At 53.4% G+C, this 21,495-nt stretch overlaps 1 protein-coding gene across 3 annotated transcripts in view; it reads right to left on the bottom strand.

Annotated features, from left to right (window-relative positions):
- PRKAR1B (protein kinase cAMP-dependent type I regulatory subunit beta) overlaps positions 1 to 21,495 on the bottom strand; it is a 482,327-nt gene that overhangs the window by 116,354 nt on the left and 344,478 nt on the right. For all 3 annotated transcript variants that reach the window (XM_028845428.2, XM_028845426.2, XM_028845427.2), the window contains 2 exons: positions 20,308 to 20,478; positions 16,667 to 16,758 (listed from right to left, as the gene is read on the bottom strand). In XM_028845428.2, the coding sequence (XP_028701261.1) occupies positions 16,667 to 16,758; positions 20,308 to 20,478 (263 nt within the window). The remainder of the gene's footprint in view (positions 1 to 16,666; positions 16,759 to 20,307; positions 20,479 to 21,495) is intronic.

Genomic DNA, 21,495 nt, shown 5'->3' on the forward strand with positions numbered 1-21,495 from the left:
GAGTGGCTGGGACCACAGGCTCCAGCTATTGTGTCTGGCCCAGACTCCTGGGTTTTTATTACAATAAAAAAACGTAATGTTAAGGAAGAGAAGGGGGAGGAGGAGCTGCCCCCAGCCCTGTAGCTTTCCTCCGGGAGCAGAAAATGTTTCAGCCCTTGAGGCACGAGAAGCCAGTGGTCTCTCTCCCTTCAGTGACAAAGGCTCCAGGCTCTCCCAGCAGGAGAGAGGTGCGGCTGCCTTGGGCTCTCCATCCCCTGCTCGGCACCAGTGGGGAAGAGGCTGAGGAGCCCACAAGCCTATCCCAGCCTTCTCCCAGCTCTGCGTTCCGGGTTCTGGTTCCCCCCAGGCCTGGCGTCACCTCCCTGCTCAGTCTCCCCGGGGACATGGGCCCACCGAGTTCCCGTCTACCATAGATCGACAGGGCCCAAGTCTATGAGCCTGCTGCCTCTCAACACCTCCCCAGGTGCCACAGGCCCCACCCCAATGGGTCCAAATACCTACTCTCCCCTGCATGCCACAGGCCCCCACCCCAACGGGTCCAAATACCTACTCTCCCCGCCATGCCACAGGCCCCGCCCCAACGGGTCCAAATACCTACTCCCCCCCACATGCCACAGGCCCCGCCCCAATGGGTCCAAATACCTACTCTCCCCCCACGCCACAGGCCCCACCCCAATGGGTCCAAATACCTACTCTCTCCCCCCACGACACAGGCCCCGCCCCAATGGGTCCAAATACCTACTCTCTCCCCCCACGCCACAGGCCCCGCCCCAACGGGTCCAAATACCTACTCTCTCCCCCCACGCCACAGGCCCCGCCCCAATGGGTCCAAATACCTACTCTCCCCACCCATGCCACAGGCCCCACCCCAGTGGGTCCAAACACCTACTCTTCCCACCATGCCACAGGCCCCACCCCAACAGGTCCAAATACCTACTCTCCCCCCATGCCACAGGCCCCACCCCAACAGGTCCAAATACCTACTCTCCCACCATGCCACAGGCCCCACCCCAATGGGTCCAAATACCTACTCTCCCCACACCTGAGCTCGCTGCCAGTCCCACGGACGCCCACAGCAGAATCTGAGCAAGTCTCCTGGGACACCCTCCAAGCAATGCTGAGTCCTGAGCCCCAGCCTCCAAAGCTCCCCCCACCACCTGGGGCCCAGGCTCTCGCCCTCAGAGCGGCCACGCGGGGAGGTGGGGGGGGCCTTCCAGAAACACCACCCAGTTCATCACCCTCTTCCTTCCTTTTTCTGACGCTTTGAAACAGACTGAAACCAAGGAGAGATCTAAGAGTGTTCAATGGGACGGAGTCCTGAAAGAGGCCCCAGGACACTCAGGAACTTAGTCCCCCCTCTTCTTTGCCTGGAAAATCCTGCACACCTCTGGGGATGTGGCTGAAGTTTCACTGGGTCTGATGAACAAGGGCCCACCCGCCGGGGGAATCGGTCACTTCCTCAGTGGTCCAGCAGCAACTAACACACCCACGAGACAACCGGACAATAATCCACTGTTTATTTATGTGTGTTTATTTTTACTTATTTTTATTTTTGAGACAGGGTCTCGCCCTGTCACCCAGGCTGGAGAGAGCAGTGGTGCAATCACAGCTCACCGTAGCTTCAACCTCCCAGCCTCAAGCGATCCTCGAACCTCAGCTTCCCGAGTAATTACAGGTGCCTGCCACCACACCCAGCTAATTTTTTAATTTTTAGGAGGAGGGTAGAGGGTCTTGCTATGCTGCCCAGGCTGGTCTCAAACTCCTGGGCTCAAGCAATCTCGGCCTCCCAAAGTGCTAGGATTACAGGCATGAGCCACCATGCCCGGCCCATCCACTTTTAAACTACGGGTCCCTACTAGAAAAGGCTCTTGGTCAGGAGAGGAGAGGACAGCTGTGTCCCAGGGTCCTGGCCCTACACAGACCGTGGTCAAACCGGGGTGCATGTGGTGGTCTGGGCAGCAGCGGTGGCCTGGAGCAGGTGGTCACAGCTGTCTGTGTGTCCAATCCTCACCTGGACCTTGGGGATGACGTTACCACATGCCCTCAGGGCTGCTGTCAGGACAGCGAGACAGCACACTCACCGCTCTCAGCCCCACACCTGACCCCAAGCAGAGCTCAGGGAGCGTTAACTGCACCTGCATCCCGAGTGGGTGTGGCTTCCTCATTCTGCAGGGAGCAGAGAGGTGGCTGTAGGAGGGCTGACTTTTCCCAAGGAAACCGTGTGACCTGGGCAAGCCCCCCACTGTCTCCAAGCCTCAGGGTCCCCCTGTGACAAGTGGGAACAGGGTCACCAAAACACTGACAATATACTTCATACTACAAGGAACCCCACAGGGCTGGGACCAGCTTGACGGTTACATTCCCCTCCAGGGAGGGCCCCCCCATGTGACCTTCCCTTTGCCTGGCCTCTCTCCGCAGACCCCCATCTCCACAGACCCCCATCCCCAGCCAACTGGTGAATTCCTCACACCCGCTGGCAGGCGACAGGGCTAATTTTAGTGACCAGGACTCAAGAATGGAGCCATGCCAGGACCCACGACACACATCAGAGTGTGAAAGTTGGTGCATCCCTCCTTCCGGTCGCCACGTGGACCCCGTGGCCAAACACCGCACAGCGGCCAGCGCTGTACCAGGGCTTAGCCTCGGGCCTGCATGAACGCAGCCTCTGACCTGTCACCTTCTGTCTGAAGGACAGCCCCACTCCCTGCCCGGGGCAGCGGGCCTCCCTGCACCTTCTCTGAGCCTCGGGTCCCCATCCACATACTGGGTGCTGGAGGCAGGCCATGTGCAGCATCTCAGCCCACAGATCTGCAGGGGGCTTGTCAGCGACGACAAAAAGTGACCTGGCTAGGGGTCCAGGAGCTGTGGTACTGGAGACCACACACCACCAAATTCCCCAGGTTTCAAAATGTTACAGCAGCTGTCGGGTGTGGTGGCTCACGCCTGTAATCCCAACACTTTGGGAGGCTGAGGCCGGAGGATCACTTGAACCCGGGAGGCTCAAGGCCAGCCTGGGCAACACAGCAAGACTCTGTCTCTACAAAAACTAAAACAAATTAGCTGGGCATGGTGGTGCATGCCTGTGGCCCCAGCTACTCCAGAGGCTGAGGCAGGAGGACTGCTTGAGTCCAGGAAGTCGAGGCTGCAGTGAGCCAAGATCGTGCCACTACACTCCAGCCTGAGCAACAGAGCAAGACTGTGTCTCAAAAAACACAAAAACAAAAACCTTAGGGCACCAAACAGCCAGGACCACAGGCAAGATCCACAATGGCTGTGATCACCTCCTGGGTGAGAAGGTCCTGAGGGTCTTCTTTCCACCCACGAATCAGACAAAGCAAGAGGCCTGGCTGGGCGCGGTGGCTCAAGCCTGTAATCCCAGCACTTTGGGAGGCCGAGATGGGTGGATCACGAGGTCAGGAGATCGAGACCATGCTGGCTAACACGGTGAAACCCTGTCTCTACTAAAAAATACAAAAAACTAGCGGGGCGTGGTGGTGGCGCCTGTAGTCCCAGCTACTTGGGAGGCTGAGGCAGGAGAATGGCGTGAACCTGGGAGGCGGAGCTTGCAGTGAGCTGAGATCTGGCCACTGCACTCCAGCCTGGGCGACAGAGCGAGACTCCATCTCAAAAAAAAAAAGCAAGAGGCCTTGTTGTCACTGTGGTGTTAGATAGCACCAGCCCTTCAAACAGGCTCCACAAAGAGCTGCAATTGCCCTGAAGCTCCAGGCCCAGGCCACGAGACTTGTTATGAGCTGGAAAATGCGAGGCATGTGGAAAATGACTGTTCTCTTCAAAAGGTTGTTGCGTTTTCCTGGCAGGTTAACGAGCTGTGTGTGCATTCACCGTGGGCAGGTTGGCCCGGAGCAGCCACATCCCAGCCAGGTCCCAGTCCCAGCTTCTTCGACTCGGAGCTGTGTGGCCTGAGGCAGCCTGCTTAACCTCTCTCTGCCTCCCCTGCCAAACGGCAGCCCCTGGGGCCACTGGGGAGCTCTAGAAAGACAACATGCCTGAGGCCCATGGCCATTACTCATGCGTCTGATGGAGTTTCAAACCTCAGGCTTCGGCCTCTGCTGAATTCAGCTTCTAAAGCCTCTCGGGCTCACGTGGCCCCTGACTTTGCTAACGTCAAGGTCTCCTCTGCCGAGATCCAGCCGGGCTTTCTGCAAATGGAAATCAAATTCTCTGCATGTTCAAGCCATTAAGCATCTCCTCAGACGAGGCCCTGCATTTTCCAAAATGCTAATTTTGTTTTTTTAATGTTGCCCAAAAGAGAAGCAGAAAGTCCCAAAGCCCAAGCCAGAATGGGGGGCCGCGAAGGCTGGGAGAAGCCACGAGACAGCTCCCTTCGGCTGCCCGTGAATTCGGCAGAAGGGCTTGTTTTTCCCATCACCTGAGGATCCGAGCCAATTTGTGGAAAAACAGACTGCAGAGATACGCGGGTGGGAGGAAGAGAAACAACGACAGATAACAGAGACAGTTGCGCAGGCCAGTGGTGCTGCTCAAGCCAGAGGCCTGTGTTTTAATTAGAGCAGCAGAGAGCTGGAGCCGCTGCCAGGAAGGCCGCCCCAAGGGTGAGGTGCCCTCGCCCGCGCCCGTCTGGCGGCTCCAGTAATGAGGTCCCTGCCGGAGGCCCGACACACACCGCAAACACACACAGTGCCGCCCAATTATCGCGCTTCTCGGCTCCCAGGAGCTCAGCGATGCTCCCCTTCCAGGCGCCCTAATCAGTGAAAGCCGGGAGGGGACCAGGACAAGAACCTAAGGGCCTCCTCCTTGCTCCCCAAGGCCTGGGACACACCCTCCAGGGACAGCCTTCACGGTCCTAGCACATTCCAGGGCTCCAGAGCGAGCGGAGGCTGCTTCCTGGGGCTGCTTCCTGAGGGTGCTTCTTGGGGCTGCTTCCTGGGGCTGCTTCCTGGGGCTGCTGAGGTCCCTGGCCAACGTGCAACTGCCCTGGGCACCCCAGGTAAGATGCAGAATCTGCTTCGCTCCAATAGCTGACACCAGGTGAGAAGGCTGCACCTACCACCACCCCAGGGCCTGCACTGGGAGCTACTCAGCTCTGCAGAGGGGCTGTGCAGGTGCCATCCCAGGGGATGAGGACACCCCACTCCAGCCCCGGCTGACGCGGGTGCCATCCCAGGGGATAAGGACACCTCACTCCAGCCCCGGCTGACTCGGGAGCCATCCCAGGGGGAAAGGACACCGCACTCCAGCCCCAGCTGGACACTTGCTGTGTGGGTCAGTGCAACAGGCCAAGGCCCCCTCTCACTGAGTCTTAGAGCTCTGTTCGGTACAGTGAGGTGGGGACAAGGTGGCCTCCTAGGGATTTTCCTGCTGACTGTGGGTGCTGGGAGGCCCGGAGCGGCCTATTTGTCAACTCAGGCCCAGGGTGGAGCAGAGAATGACTCAAGGCTACACCAGCCTCTTTCTCGGACCAAGTACTGAGTTGGGCCTGACTGCGGGATCTGTCTAGACAGCTGGGCCGGCCTCCGAGGGGCAAGGCACCACCCAGGAAGATGGCTCTTCATGGACTCCACTGCCACACAGCCAAAGGGCCACAGAAAGAGGGTGATGACAACGACCACAACAGTGATGACGATGGTGGTGATGATGATGATGAAGGTGAAGATGATGGTGAAGATGAAGATGAAGATATGGTGATGAAGAGGATGGCGATGGTGATGATGGTAAAGATGGTGGTGATGGTGATGATGGGAGTGGTGATGATGGTGGTGGTGACGAAGGTGATGGTGATGGTGATGATGGTGATGGTGGTGATGGTGGTGATTGTGATGGGGATGGTGATGGTGATGATGGTGATGATGATGATGATGGTGATGGTGGTGGTGGTGGCAATAAGGATGGTGATGATGGTGGTGACGGGGATGGTGAAGAGAATGGTGATGATGATTATTGTGATGATGGAGATGGTAGTGATGTAATGAAGGTGATTATGAAGGTGACGATGGTGATGGGGATGGTGATGGGTGAGTGAGTATGGTGAGGATGGTGATGATGATGATGGGGATGATGACAGTGATGGTGGTGGTGGGGATGGTGATGATGATGATGGTGGTAATGCTGATGATGGCAATGGTGGTGATGAGGACGGTGGTGGTGACGGTGATGATGGTGATGACGGTGATGATGATAATGATGGTGTTGGTGGGGTTGGTGATGATGATGATGATGGTGGTGATGATGATGATGGGGATGGTGAAGGGGATGGTGATTAGAATGGTGATGATGGTTATGATGATGGTGGTGGCAATGGTGGTGATGGGGATGGTGGTGGTGATGGTGATGATGATAATTATGGTGATGATGACAGTGATGATGGTGGTGGTGGGGATGGTGATGATGATGATGGTGGTGATGATGATGATGGTGGTAATGATGATAGCAATGGTGGTGATGAGGAGGGTGGTGGTGACGGTGATGATAGTGATGACAGTGATGATAATGATGGCGATGATGACAGTGATGATGGTGATGGTGGGGATGGTGATGATGGTAATGGTGATGACTGTGATGGTGATGATAGTGATGGTGGTGATGATAACAGTACACACATAGATATTCCTGCTTTATATTCTCACAACAACCTCAAAGTAGGTTTTATTATCCTGATTTGACACCTGAGAAAACTTCAGCTCAGAGAATGTTATTACTTATAAATGATATCCACAACTCTCTCCTTTCAAAAGATGTTTTAAACACACCTTAAATTCTGTGGTACCTGAGTGAGATTGCGTGTGCATGACTGTGTGCATAGGCATGCCTGGGAATAAGACCACTCCAGCCCAACACCTGTGTGATGGGAATTCCTGGTCCTGTCTCTCCCCTGAGTCATCTCCCTGCAGCTGCAGTTCGCCACAGGACACTATGGACCCTGCACACTGACAATGCCTAAATCACCCATTCTCAATCTTCCTTCCCCAGGCAGGCAGGGTAAGGGCAGGTGCGGGCGATGTGTCCTCACAGGGGAGAGAGCACAAGCTTAGGTGCCCAAGAACTCAAGCTGGAACCCTAGCTCTGCCCCTGAGGAGTTTTGGGGCCTTGGACAAGGACAGGGAAGGAAATTGAGGCTGTGAGGTTGACACAATGCCTCTCACAGGATCCTGTGCAAAGGCCCAGGGACACCCTTCGATCAAGGCCAACCAGCAATACCACCATCCTAGAAGGACAGGCAGGCGGTCTGGGGAAGGGGCAGCCTCCCTCACAACCACGTTGCACTATCTTCCTTTAAATCAAAGGTCTTGAACATAATCTCTACACTTCTCGAAGTTTATATATCTCCCGCACAATCTTACGTATCTCCCACACTGTTACCGATTGACGAGGGCAAAGTCACAACGCCTGTGACGATGGGGATACCTGTCTTGAACCTGAACTACTGGATGGAGGGGTCATTAGGCCAGCAGGTGTGCACACCCTGCAGGTGGATTTATCTGCAAAGGATTATCTGCCGCACTCTTCCTACGTGGGGAAGCAGAGAAAAGACAAGCAGGCAGCCTCAAAGCCAGGGGTGTGCCAGACGCCCTGCAAACTTGGAAGGAATTTTGCTCTACTCGCCAAACCACAGCTGAGCAGAGGCAAAGCTATGAAGCTCAGCTTCTAGTAAACTGGAAAAAGCAAAGGATTTGGATGCTGCATAGGGGAGACATCACGTGAAAGGTCCAGAGACAATCCCTCCCCTGCCTGCTCCCCCTGGAACCAGTTTCCTGAGCCATCAGGCTGTTTCTTTAGAGACCGTGGCCAGAAAAAGGAGCCCACTGGGGCTTCGATTTGGAAAGTGAGTTTTCCTATGTGCAAAACAAAAGAACTGAAACAGACACACACACCCTGTGCAAAAGCTTCCTTTTCAAGCCAGCCTTACAAAGAGGAGTTTTTAAGCCAACCATCTGCTTCCTCTGTTTCGTGTCCACCTAGCTCTAGGATCCAGAAGGGTCAGAGATGGAGGACACATGTGGTTCTGATTCTCAGGGCCAAGGGCACAGGACCCAGCACAGCTTCTTCCTGGACACAAACAGCTGGGACGGCCCAGAGATATCATTTGGCTCAGCTCATACTCAGGGTCCAGCCTGGCCCTAAAATAAGAGCTTTACTGAACCTGCCTAGAGCCTGGGAGCTGGGGAGAAGCCCAGAAAGGATTTGAGGAGTTTAGCTGAAACACAGTTGCCACCAAGGCAGCACAGACAGGAATGGGAGGCTCTGAGTTCAGTCAGGGGGGAAGGGAAGCAGCATCTGTGGTTCCTCAAAAAGCTAAATATGGAATTACCATACGACCCAGTAATTCCATCCATCAGCATTTGCCCAGGAGACTCAAACAGACACCTGCACACCCATGTTCACAGCAGCACTAATCACAATAACTAAAAGGTGAAAACAACCCAAGTGTCCATCAGCAGACAAATGGATACACACACGGGGTGTGGCCGTGGAGTGGAATATTACTCGGCCCTGAAAAAGGAAGAAAGTGTTGACACATGCTATGCTGTGCATGTGCCTTGAAAACACTGTGCTCAGTGAAACAGCCCATCACAAAAGGTCATATATCGTGGTTCATTCAAGTCCTATAATGACTTATATGAAATATTTAGAATAGGCAAGCTCATAGAAAGAGGAAGTAGATTGGGGTTATAGGGGGAGATAGGACTGACAGCTGAATAAGTTTGGGGCTTCTATTTGGAATGAGGAAAATTTCTGAAACTAAGGGTGGTGATAGCAGCACATCATTGTGAATGTAACTAATGCCACTGAATTAAACACTTTAAAATGGTTAAAATGGGCCAGGCAGCAGTGGCTCATGCCTGTAATCCAATCCCAGCACTTTGGGAGTCTGAGGCAGGCAGATCACCTGAGGTGAGGAGTTCGAGACCAGCCTGGCCAACATGACGAAACCCCATCTCTACTAAAAATACAAAAATTAGCCAGGTGTGGTGGCTCATGCCTGTAATCTCAGCTACTCGGGAGGCTGAGGCAGGAGAATCGCTTGAACCCAGGAGACAGGTTGCAGTGAGCTGAGATAGCACCATTGCACTCCAGCCTGGGTGACAGAGTGAGACTCCATCTCAAAAAAAAAAAAAAAGAAAAGGTTAAAATGGCAAATTTTATGTGATATGTATTTGCCACAATGAAAACAAGAGCGAGAGAGAAGGCTGGTGGGCAGGTCCACGTGCCATTTTTTAGGGTTTGGATGTAAACGTCGCACATGCAGGGAGGACAGATGTTGGAAATGAGATGGAGCTACAAGTTCATGAACCCCCACTTCATATTCCTCCCAAGGTGTCCAGGGAATGACTCTGCCCAGCATCCCTGCAACCACGCCAGCCAGGGGACCAGTCATGGCCCGCGCTCGCCTGTGGCATGTGACACTTCTGAAATGAGCCGGTGACAAGCCTGTGCCTCCATGAACATGGAAGCCTGTGTTGCTGGCCGAGCCCAAGAGCTAGGCGGCCTGGGTCTCTGAGCTCCCCCAGGCCATAGCGTCTGGCAGAGGGGCTCACGATCGAGGACAGCCTCTGAGCTCCTCCACGCCACGGCGTCCGGCAGAGGGGCTCACGATCGAGGACAGCCTCCGAGCTCCCCCACGCCACGGCGTCCGGCAGAGGGGCTCAGGACCGAGGACAGCCTCCGAGCTCCCCCACGCCACGGCGTCCGGCAGAGGGGCTCAGGACCGAGGACAGCCTCCGAGCTCCCCCACGCCACGGCGTCCGGCAGAGGGGCTCAGGACCGAGGACAGCCTCCGAGCTCCCCCACGCCACGGCGTCCGGCAGAGGGGCTCAGGACCGAGGACAGCCTCCGAGCTCCCCCACGCCACGGCGTCCGGCAGAGGGGCTCAGGACCGAGGACAGCCTCCGAGCTCCCCCACGCCATGGTGTCTGGCAGAGGTCTCAGGACCGAGGACAGCCTCCGAGCTCCCCCACGCCACGGCGTCCGGCAGAGGGGCTCACACGGCATCAGCCGCAGATACCGGAGATGATCGGGCTGCAGCACATCCCAGCCCATCCTCAGCCAGAGCTTTCCCGTCCTCGACGCTCTCAATGACCCCAGGCTCATCGGCCAGAAGATGGGGACACAGAGATTTCGTGTGAGTGGTTCTGTCTGACAACTCGGTCAGGAACTGAGGCGACCGTTCACCTCCTTCTTCTTCAGGTTGAGGACCTGAGGGTTTCTAAAGGGCCCTGAACCCCCCACTTCTTGGTCCCTCCATGGCCTTTCCCAGCTCTGCAGAATTCAGATTCTGAAGGTGGGCGTGGATGTCATCTGGCCAGAGCCGGGCTTTTGATAAGCTCTGAGCTCATAGGCTGCCTCTGGAGGGAACAGCTCAGGGGCCTCCCCACACCCGAATGTTTGCCTCTCACTGCGGCTACTTCGAGAGGAACGAGCCGCACAGAGGGACAGGTGAGCTCCAAAGAAGCACCAGAACCGTTGGGAACTTCAAGCACACATTTGGGTGTTTGGATGGGTTTTTTGGGGTTTTGTTTTGTTTCTGTTTTGAGACAGGATCTCGCTCTGTTGCCCAGGCTGGAGTGTGGTGACGCGATCTCAGTTCACTGTAGCCTTGAACTCCTGAGCTCAAGCACTGCTCCCACCTCAGCCTCCTGAGTAGCTGGGATTATAGACATGCACCACCAGGCCCGGCTAATTTTAAGAGATGAGGTCTCACTATGTTGCCCAGGCTAAAACACATGTTTGAATCCCAGGAAGATTCTGAGATCTCCATTTTCCCGGCTACCATCCAAGCAATGCCTTGTTCCCTGTGGCCCCAGCACCTCCACAGGCAGCAGGTGCCTGCTGAAATGAACAAAGCTGCCCTACCCTGTGTTCACCAGCTCTCCCCTGCCCCAGCTATGCCTGGAATGGGCCCCAGGCCCTTCGCTGCAGCTCTGCCATGCCTGGAACAGCCTTGCTGACTCTCACCTTTCTGCCCATCCTGAGTGAAGCCATCTCATTCTATGACATGCAGGCCTCTCTCGATGTCCTTCACCACACACCATCTCTGAAAATGTATGTGCTTAATGACTGCAGGCTGCCTGCTCCCCGGGAAAGCCAGCCCCACGAGGACAGAACCCATTCCCCACCCAGTCTGTGTTCCCAGCACCCTGCACGGAGCCTGGCACACAATGAATGCTCCGGAAGTATTTGTCATCTTAACTTCTGCGGAGTTCTGTGGAACTGATTTTTTTTTTTTTTTTTGGGACAGAGTCTCGCTCTGTCGCCCAGGCTGGAGTGCAGTGGCCAGATCTCAGCTCACTGCAAGCTCCGCCTCCCGGGTTCACGCCATTCTCCTGCCTCAGCCTCCCGAGTAGCTGGGACTACAGATGCTGGCCACCATGCCCGGCTAATTTTTTGTATTTTTAGTAGAGACGGGGTTTCACTGTGTTAGCCAGGATGGTCTCGATCTCCTGACCTCATGATCCACCCGCCTCGGCCTCCCAAAGTGCTGGGATTAAAGGCATGAGCCACCATGCCCGGCCTTTTTTAAGACGGAGTCTCGTTCTGTCACGCAGGCTGGAGTGCAGTGGCGCAATCTCGGCTTACCACAATCTCCGCCACCCGGGTTCAAGCCATTCTCCTGCCTCAGCCTCCTGAGTAGCAGGGATGACAGGCGCTACTGTGCTCGGCCTAATTTTTGTAATTTTAGTAGAGACAGGGATTCACCATGTTGGCCAGGCTGGTCTTGAACTCCTGACTTCAAGTGATCTGCCCACCTCGGACTCCCAAAGTGTTGGGATTACAGGCGTGAGGCACCACACTCGGCCTTGTTGAACCAATTTTGAATTCAGGTGCAAAGCTGTGCTCTATCCACCATACTGTTCCCACATGTGGGAATATTTGAGCCAGAAAAAGAAAATGTTGGACAGTCATCATTACCGTTGCTATAAATAAAAATAATAGTTGGGCGCGATGGTTCAGGCCTATAATCCCAGCACTTTGGGAGGCTGAGGCAGGAGGATCACTTGAGGTCAGGAGTTCGAGACCAGCCTGGCCCACATGGGGAAACCCCCGTCTCTACTGAAAATACAAAAATTAGCCGGGTGTGGTAGCGGGCTCCTGTAATCCCAGCTACTGGGGAGGCTGAGGCAGGAGAATCACTTGAACCCGGGAGGTGGAGGTTGCAGTGAGCTGAGATTGCACCAGCACACTCTAGCCTGGGCAACAGAGCGAGACTTCATCTCAAAATAATAATAATAATAATAATAAATAATAAACAATAATAACAATGTGCTCACCCAGACCAGAGTCCTGGTCCTGCAGCCCATTCCTGGAAGAGCTGAGTGTAGACCAGCCACCTGCTGGGCCCGATCTGCAAACTGAGGCCCAGAACGCAGACATAAATCTTCTAAGCACAGCAGCCAACATTTAGGGTGCCTGCCCAAATGACGACCACTCTGCATTGATTGAAACTCCCTCCCCAGCATTCAAAGATGTCATGGTTCTGTGATCTGTCTCCTGTCTCCTGCCTACAGATGACAGCCCCAGGACGTGCTACCCATCGTGATGCAAGGTGAGCATGGCTGAAGCCCAGCTGTACGTCCACAGTGCTTTGTCCACCCAGAGCACCCCCTTCTAGTTGGCACAAAGGAGCGGGTTCGCAGGGCCACACTGGACGCCGGCCTCATCAGCCACCATCCTTTCCTGAGGACTTGAAGCTGCATTAAAAATGAACAGCTTGGCCGGGCACAGTGGCTCTCACCTGTAACCTCAACACTTTGACAGGCTAAGGCAGGAGGATCGCTTGAGGTCAGGAGTTTGAGACCAGCCTGAGCAACATGGCAAGACCCTGTCTCTACAAAAAATTTAAAGGCTGGGCGCAGTGGCTCATACCCGTAATCCCAGAACTTTGGGAGGCCGAGGCGGGTGGATCACTTGAGGTCATGCGTTCAAGACCAGCCTGGCCAACATGGTGAAACCCCATCTCCACTAAATATACAAAAATTAGTCGGGTGTGGTGGCACACGCCTGTAATCCCAGCTATTTGGGATGCTGAGGCAGGGGAATCGCTTGAACCTGGGAGGTGGACGTTGCAGAGAGCCAAGATTGCACCACTGCACTCCAGCCTGGGCAACAAGAGTGAAACTCCATCCCAAAAAAAAAAAAAAAAAAAAATTTTTTTAATTAGCCAGGTGTGGCGGTGCACACCTGCAGTCCCAGCTATTTGGGAAGTTGAGATGGGAGGATCACTTGAGCCCAGAAGGTCGAGGCTGCAGTGAGCTATGATGGTGTCACTATACTCCAGCCTGGGCGACAGAGTAAGGCCTTATCTTTAAAAAAAAATAAAAAATAAAAAATAAAAAAATGGACAGCTGGTCTGTGTGGCCAGCAGCTGTGGACCAGGGACCTCCTGCCTCAGGGCTGAGTCTGTCTGCAAAGAGGAAGCTGCAGAGGCTCCAGTGAGGCGCGGCTGGGACCAGAAAGGGCTCTCTCTTCCTCAGGGTCCCTCCGTAATCTTCTAAACTGAATTTTTAACCAGGTGAACATAACATCCATTCAAAAATGACATTTCAATTGCATTGTAAATTGATGTTTAAATTCAAGTTAAATTCAAATTAAAATAGTCTTCAGCTCTTCAGTATCTGGCTCCTCCTGGTGACCACTGCCAGGCGGACACCTCTGTGCGTGTATCCCAGGGCCGCTGTGAGCAAGTACAGCAGGTCCTGAAACAACAGAAGTGTATTGTCTCTGCAGTTCTGGGGGCCAGAAGTCCAAATCCAGGATTAGCAGGTGGAAATCAAGGTGCTGCAGAGCCACGCCCTCCTCGCCTCTTCCAGTGTCTACGGCCCTCCTCAGCCTGTGGCCACATCTCACCAATTCCTGCCTTGTGGTCACGTGGCCTCTTCCCCTTCTGTGTGTGGAATCTCCTCCTGCCTCCCCTTAGAAGGCACATGTGATGGTATCAGGGCCCTCCTGGGAAACCCAGGGCCACCCGCCCACCTCTCACTTCATCACATCTGCAAAGTCTCTCTCTGCCACTCAAGATGATACATCCAGGTCCCAGAGACAAGGATGTGGGTATCTTGGGGAGCCTGGACACCTCCCAGGATGGAGTAGCCATGCCCAGCTACTCCAACCACACACAGCTACTCCAACCATGTCCAGGCTAATCCTGAATTCCAGCCACACCCAGCTACTCTAGCCACATCTAGCTACTCTAGTCATTCTCAGCTATCCATCCATGCTTAGTTACTTTCACCACAATGAGATACTCCAGCCGCACCCAGCTATTCCAGCCACACCCAGCTTCTCTAGCCACATCTAACTACTGCAGTCATGCCCAGCTACTCCATGTATGCCTAGCTACTCTAGCCACACCCAGATATTCCAGCCATGTCCACCTACTCCAACCAAACCCAGCTATTCCAGCCACACCCAGCTATTCACACCATGCCCAGCTACTCCACCCAAACCCAGCTATTCCAGCCACACCCAGCTACTCTGGCCACATCTAGTTGCTCCATCCATGCCTAGCTACTCTAGCCACACCCAGCTACTCCAGCAACCCCCAGCTATTCCAGTCACACCCAGCTACTCCAGCCACATCTAGCCACTCGTCATGCCCAGCTAACTCTATCCATGCCTAGCTACTCCAGCCACACAGAGCTATCCCAGCCATGCTCAGCTACTCTAACCACTGGTCAACCACAGAGGTAGCAGGTGTTGCTGCTTGAGGTAACTGGGCACCCTAGACCCAAAGTATCCAGCCTGAACCGGGCACATGCTCTGGATGAGATAGCGTATTTCAGCATGATGTGAGCGGCTGGGAGCCAAGGCCCCTGAAGGCCACTCCTCTGCATAGCCCCCTGCCACCCTTTCTGAGTGAGATTCCAGCAAAATGTATCAAAAGCCCGTTACAAACACGCACCCCAACACCTATCAGGATCTTAATAGGCCAATCTCTGACCCAGCAACCAGAATGACAGGAGTCTCCTGCCTAACCGCAGAGTTACTACTCACAGAAACATTGTAGCGCAGAGAAATTAGAATCCTCCCACGTGACCTTGGCAAAGGCAGCAGTTAATAAACTCTGATTCATTCTTACAATGGAACACTGTGCAGATACTCACAACAATTAGATTTGTACTTATACGGAAGGACTTCTTAGACCCATCACCAGCAAGGAGCAGAGCACAGAACAATGTGTCTAGTGTGCTCCCAGGGTCCCCACCTGCGCTCCTGGGCACACACCTGCAAACACAGAGGGCGGCTAGAGCCCCCCTGGACCACCACACAGTCGCCCTCCAGGAGGGGGAGAAAAAGACACTTTCTCTTTGTATTTTATACCTATGGAGGTCATTTAGATTTTATATAGAACTAGTATCAAAATGTCTCAGTCAATCTAATAAAGAATTATAATTTGTCAAATAATTGTTTTAAAAGAGAATTTTCAATGTTGCACATCCTTTGATCACATCAAGGAATTTACCTCAAAGAAAGAAATGAACAAGTACTCCAGGATGAAAACGCAAGGATGACCACCAAATGTTCATAAAATTAAAAATGCAGGCCAGGCGCAGTGGCTCACGCCTGTAATCCCAGCACTCTGGGTGGCTGAGGCAGGTGGATCATGAGGTCAGGAGTTTGAGACCAGCCTGGGCATCATGGCAAAACCCCATCTCTGCTAAAAATGCAAAAATTAGCCGGGTGTGGTGGCGGGTGCCTGTAGTCCCAGATACTCAGGAGGCTGAGGCAGGAGAATTGCTTGAACCTGAGAGGCAGAGGTTGAAGTGAACCAAGATCTCACCACTGCAGTCTAGCCTGGCCAACAGAGCAAGACTCTGTCTAAAATAATAATAATAATAGAGATTTAAAAAATGCAAACAGCCACAATAGGAAAACATCTAATTCACACAGAAATTGACAGCACAGACCACTGCAGAACCCTTACTGGCGTGGAAAGATGTTAAGGACGCCCTGAGTGTAAGAAAACAGTGTAGAATGAGATGCTATTACAGACAGGATCTGTGCACAAGGTCAATCCTTAACGACTGCCCCCCAAATATCCCCAAGGATTATCTCTAGGCATCAGATGGAGACATTTCTGCTCTTAATCTTTTCAAACTTTTCTGATTTTTCCAATTATGTCTATGATCACCATCCCCACATATGGCACCCAAGCCCCTTCACACTCGGCCTTTTCCCTGAATAACCCTGACTTCCTCTGTCCCCTCACTGTGACCCTGCAGACTTCATCTGCTGTCACCTCCTGCCTCGAGCTTCCAAGCTCCAGGCACAGGCAGGAGCCGCAGGAAAGGTACATCCTGGCCCCATCTCCCCCGCGAAGCGGTGAGCTTAACAACGGCGAGGCACGTCCATGCATACGGAAGAGGCCGGAACACGAAGCCCACAGTCATCACACCACCCGTGCCTTTCTAGGTATAGCGCGGGGGAACCGCAGATCCAGACCCGGTATTTGAGGAAGGCAGCCGGGTCCTCCTAGAGCAGGGATTCAGCTCAGCAGCAGGGCAGGTGCACGCAGCGTAGTATTTCGGGAAGCCACCCCTGCCTGGCGAGCCCACGTTTCCAGAGAGCTGTGACACGCTTCTCCTGGCACCGAGCATTCCGTGATCCACGGCCCGTGAGTCAGAGAAATGGCAGAGCCTCCCTGGAGGCCGGGGAGGGCGGTGGTGATGCCGGGGCGGAGGACGAGTCTGCCTACCTCCTCTCGTTGTCATCCAGGTGAGCGAAGAGCACATTCTTGGAGATGGCCTTGGCCAGTGCAGTCATGGTCTTGTAGTCCTTGGGAATCACCTAAAGCAGAACCAAAACATCACCACGTGAGCCACCCTGTCCTGATGCTGTGACGCGGCCTGAAATCTCCCCATTCCACCCTCAGCTTGCCGTTATCAGGCAATGGTACAAATATGCAATTTGAAGTTTAATGTGCATTTCTCCACTATTTTTTCTTTTAAACAGTCTTGATCACAGCTCCCTGCAGACCTCCTGGGCTCAGGTACTCCTCCCGCCTCAGCCTCCCAAGTAGCTGGGACCACAGGTGTGCACCACCACGCTTGACTAATTTTTTTTATTTTTACTAGAGATGAGGTCTCAGTATGTTGCCCAGGCTGGTCTCAAACATCTGAGCTCAAGCAATCCTGCCACCTCAGCCTCCCAAAGGGCTGGGATTACAGGTTACAGGTGTCAGCCACCGCACCAAGCCTCTTTTTTTTTTTTTTTTTTTTGAGACGGAGTCTTGCTCTGTCGCCCAGGCTGGAGTGCAGTGGCCGGATCTCAGCTCACTGCAAGCTCCGCCTCCCGGGTTTACGCCATTCTCCTGCCTCAGCCTCCCAAGTAGCTGGGACTACAGGCGCCCGCCACCTCGCCCGGCTATTTTTTTGTATTTTTTAGTAGAGACGGGGTTTCACCATGTTAGCCAGGATGGTCTCGATCTCCTGACCTTGCCCGTCTCGGCCTCCCAAAGTGCTGGGATTACAGGCTTGAGCCACCGTGCCCGGCCTCCTCTTACTACTTTCAAAATGCAGTCACGTGTCATGTAATGATGGGGAAGCGTTTCTGAGAAATTCATCATTAGGCAATTTCATCATCGTGCGAATATCACAGAGCAACAGACACAAGCCTAGCTGGTGTAGCCTAACTACGCACTGAGGTTAGAACGTGACAGAGCCCATCACTCCTAGGCTACAAATCTGTACAGCATGTGGCCATCCTAACACTGCAGGCAGCTGTAACACAACGCTAGGTGTATCTAAACATATCTACACAGGCCGGGAATGGTGGCTCACGCCTTTAATCCCAGCACTTTGGGAGGCCGAGGCAGGTGGATCACCTGAGATCAGGAGTTCGAGACCAGCCTGGCCAACATGGTGAAACCACGTCTCTACTAAAAATACAAAACTTAGTTGGGTGTGGTGGTGCACACTTGTAATCCCAGCTACTCGGGAGGCTGAGACAGGAGAATCACTTGTGCCCGGGAGGCGGAGGTTGCCAGGAGCCAAGATCCTGCACTCCACTGCACTCCAGCCTGAGTGACAGAGCAAGACTCCATCTCAAAAAAAAATAAACAACTAAACAAACATATCCACACAGAGAAAAGACACAGTAAAAAATACAGTATCATAATCTTACAGGACCACGTATATGCAATCTGTCAACAACCAAAGTGCGGTCATGTAGTGGGTACCTGTATGCAGTATGCTGTTATTGGCTGCAGTCACCCCACGGTGCAAAGATCTCAAAACCCATTCCTCCTGTGTGTCTGTCTGTCTGTCTGTCTGAAACTCTGCACACTTTGATCAATAATTCCCCACTCCCTCTCTGGATGAATCAGAAGCACTATGAACACCTCAGATGCCAGGATGTCCCCCCTTAAAATAAAACCATGCAGGAAGGTCGTTTAGGCCATAATGAGAGCTAGTGTGGTGCTCGGGCCACCCGGGAAGTCCCTGTCTGTCCAGGTGCAACAGCAGACCACGTAGGCTTAGGCGTGCTGTGTGTTTAACGCACAGAGCCCCTGTGCAGACGTCTTTGAGAGACAGCACTCCAATCTCCTAAAAAGTCACTTCAATTCTAATGCTTGAAAGTGTTGGCTGGGCACGGTGGCTCACGCCTATAATCTCAGCACTTTGGGGGGCTGAGGCAGGTAGGTCACCTGAGGTCAGGAGTTCGAGACCTGCCTGGCCAGCACGGTGAAACCCCATCTCTACTAAAAATACAAAAAATTAGCAGGGTGTGATGACAGGCACCTGTAATCTCAGCCAATCAGGAGGCTGAGACAGGAGAATCACATGAACCTGGGAGGCAGAGGTTGTGGTGAGCTGAGATCGTGCCATTGCACTCCAGCCTGGGAAACAAGAGTGAAACTCTGTCTCAAAAATATATATATAAGTGTTTTGTTTTCAAATCCTTTCTATTTACAGAGGAGTTGCAAAGATCATTCCCGTGCACCTTGCAGGTCCCCTGATGTTACCACCTTACATCCTAGGATGCATTTATCACAACCAGGGAGGCCATGTCGATATGTGACATGCACGAGCCCCACACCAAATCTCTTCTTCCTTTGTTTTGCCTGAGTGGCCTTTTTCTGTCCCAGGACTCTGTCCTGTCTCCCCTGTGCCCTCTGGTCTGCGACAGTTCTTCACACTCTCCTCAGGTGACATGAGCAGGGCTCGTCAGGCATTCTGCAGAGCGTCCTGCAATTTGGGTTTATCTGAGGTTCTTCTCATGGTTAGACTGAGGTTCTGGGTCTTGGGGAGGTAGACCCCAGAGGCGGAGTGCCCTAATAAAATGTTTAACAATGCTTGTGCTAGCTTTAATTAGCTGATTATAAAAGTATTAAGGGCCGGGCGCGGTGGCTCACGCCTGTATTCCCAGCACTTTGGGAGGCCGAGACAGGCGGATCACAAGGTCAGGAAATCGAGAGCATCCTGGACAACATGGTGAAACCCCGTCTCTACTAAAAATACCAAAAAAATTAGCCAGGCGTGGTGGCGGGAGCCTGTAGTCCCAGTTACTCGGGAAGCTGAGGCAGGAGAATGGCATGAACCTGGGAGGCGGAGCTTGCAGTGAGCCAAGATCGTGCCACTGCACTCCAGCCTGGGCAACTGAGCGAGACTCTGTCTCAAAAAAAATAAATAAATACATAAAAAACAAACAAAAAAGTATTAAATACTGGGGAAAGGAATGGGGTGTGTGTGTTTAGGAAACAGAGTCTCAGTTCTGCAAGGTAAGAAGGTTCTGGAGATGGTGGTGGTGACGATTCCACAACAATGAGAATGTGCTTAACGCCACTCAACCATGCACTCAGAAACGGCTAAGAGGGTATTGGAGACTGACTTGTGTCTCCCCAGAAATTCACATGTGGAAGCCCTAACCAGCTATGGTATTTGGAGAGAAGCCTTTGGGAGGTGGCTGTGGCTGTGGCTGGATGGGGTCATGAGAGGAGGGCCCTGAATAATGGGATTTGTGCCGTATAAGAAGAGACCAGAGAGGCTGCAGGAGCATGGGAGGCACACAGCCCAGGACAGTCTCTGCTGACTCCAAGGACCTAGGTGCTAGCGAGTCCCTTCCCTTCCCTGAGCCTGCGAGGATCCTAAAGCCGCCCTGGGGCTGCAGAGACCCCACACAGAGCTGCTCCCATAAATTTGAGCTCAGTTCATCTGGCAAAGACAGTAACAAACCAATCCCGCCCAGAACTGCGTCCGCCATCACCCACGTAGTCCTCCCTCCGACCAAAATGACACTGAGGCCCCAGGAGGACGAGGGTGCCCTGTGGGGGTCCAGGGAGCTCACGGGTGACAGCCACGTGCCGAGGCCTGGGGACGGGAACCCCGTGAGCCTCACCTTCCTGACATAGGACACGGCGTCCTCCTCGGTGTACACCTCAGCGCTCACGCCTCCTCGCCGGCGGCGGGCCTTCACCACGGGGTTCGGGGGCGTGGGCGACACCTCCTCATCATGGGAGTCCGACTGCGAGTTCGACTTCTGCCGCGCCAAAATCTGCCTGTTTTCTTCCTGTGTGGGAGAGGAAAACACAGAAAGGAAGTAAGAACCTGGCTGTTGTGGCCGGGCACAGGGCTCACGCTGGTGATCCCAACACTGTGGGAGGCCCAGTGGGAGGATCGCTTGAACGCAGGAGTTGGAGATAGGGTTGGGCTTTGTGTCCCCACCCAAATCTCATTTTGTGTCCCCACCCAAATCTCATCTTGAATTGTAATCCCCATCATCCCCACGTGTCCAGGGAGAGACCTGGTGGAGATGACTGAATCACGGGGGCAGTTTTCCCCTTGCTGTTCATGTGATAGTGAGGGCATTCTCACAAGATCTGATGGGTTTCTAAGGGGCTCCTCCCCCTTCACTCAGCACTTCTCCTTCGGGCCACCTTGTGAAGAAGGGGCTTTGCTTCACCCTCACCTTCTGCCATGATCGTAAGCTTCCTGAGGTCCCCCCTAGCCATGAGGAACTGTGAGTTAATTCAATCTCTCTATAAACTACCTAGTCTCAGGTGGTTTTTTATAGCAGTTTGAAAATGGACTAATACACCCTGTCCCTACAAAAAAAAAAAAAGAATTAGCTGTAAGTGGTTTCACCTAAAGTCGCAGTTTCTGAGAACCTGTCAACATTTCTGTGTAAGTATCAGTTTTGTGAGACATTAAAAAATAAAGTGGATGAGGCTCTCTGGGTAATTTTTATAACTGTCTGTAAATCCACAATTATCTGAAAATTAAAACTTTAATTTGCTTTTTAAAGTGGGTGAGAGGCTGAACTGGCATGGGGTTTATGGAGGCTGAGATGACAAGCATCTGGAGGTCTGCTGGGAGGAGGGGACTGGAAGTTGAGCCCCGAGTCACCGTATAATGACCATGGTTGTGTCCTCCACGTGGGTTGGGGTTGCTCCGAAGCCCACCTTGCCTTGAGCTGTGGATGGCAGGACGCACCACCCTGCAGACCTTGCTCCTGCCCACAGACAAGTGCACCAACCACTGTCCAAAGCTCTTCAGCCACTCTTAAGCCTCATGCATCCAGCGTGGT

Source organism: Macaca mulatta, chromosome 3, assembly GCF_049350105.2.
Source record: "Macaca mulatta isolate MMU2019108-1 chromosome 3, T2T-MMU8v2.0, whole genome shotgun sequence".
In the NCBI taxonomy this organism is placed as follows: Eukaryota; Metazoa; Chordata; class Mammalia; order Primates; family Cercopithecidae; genus Macaca; species Macaca mulatta.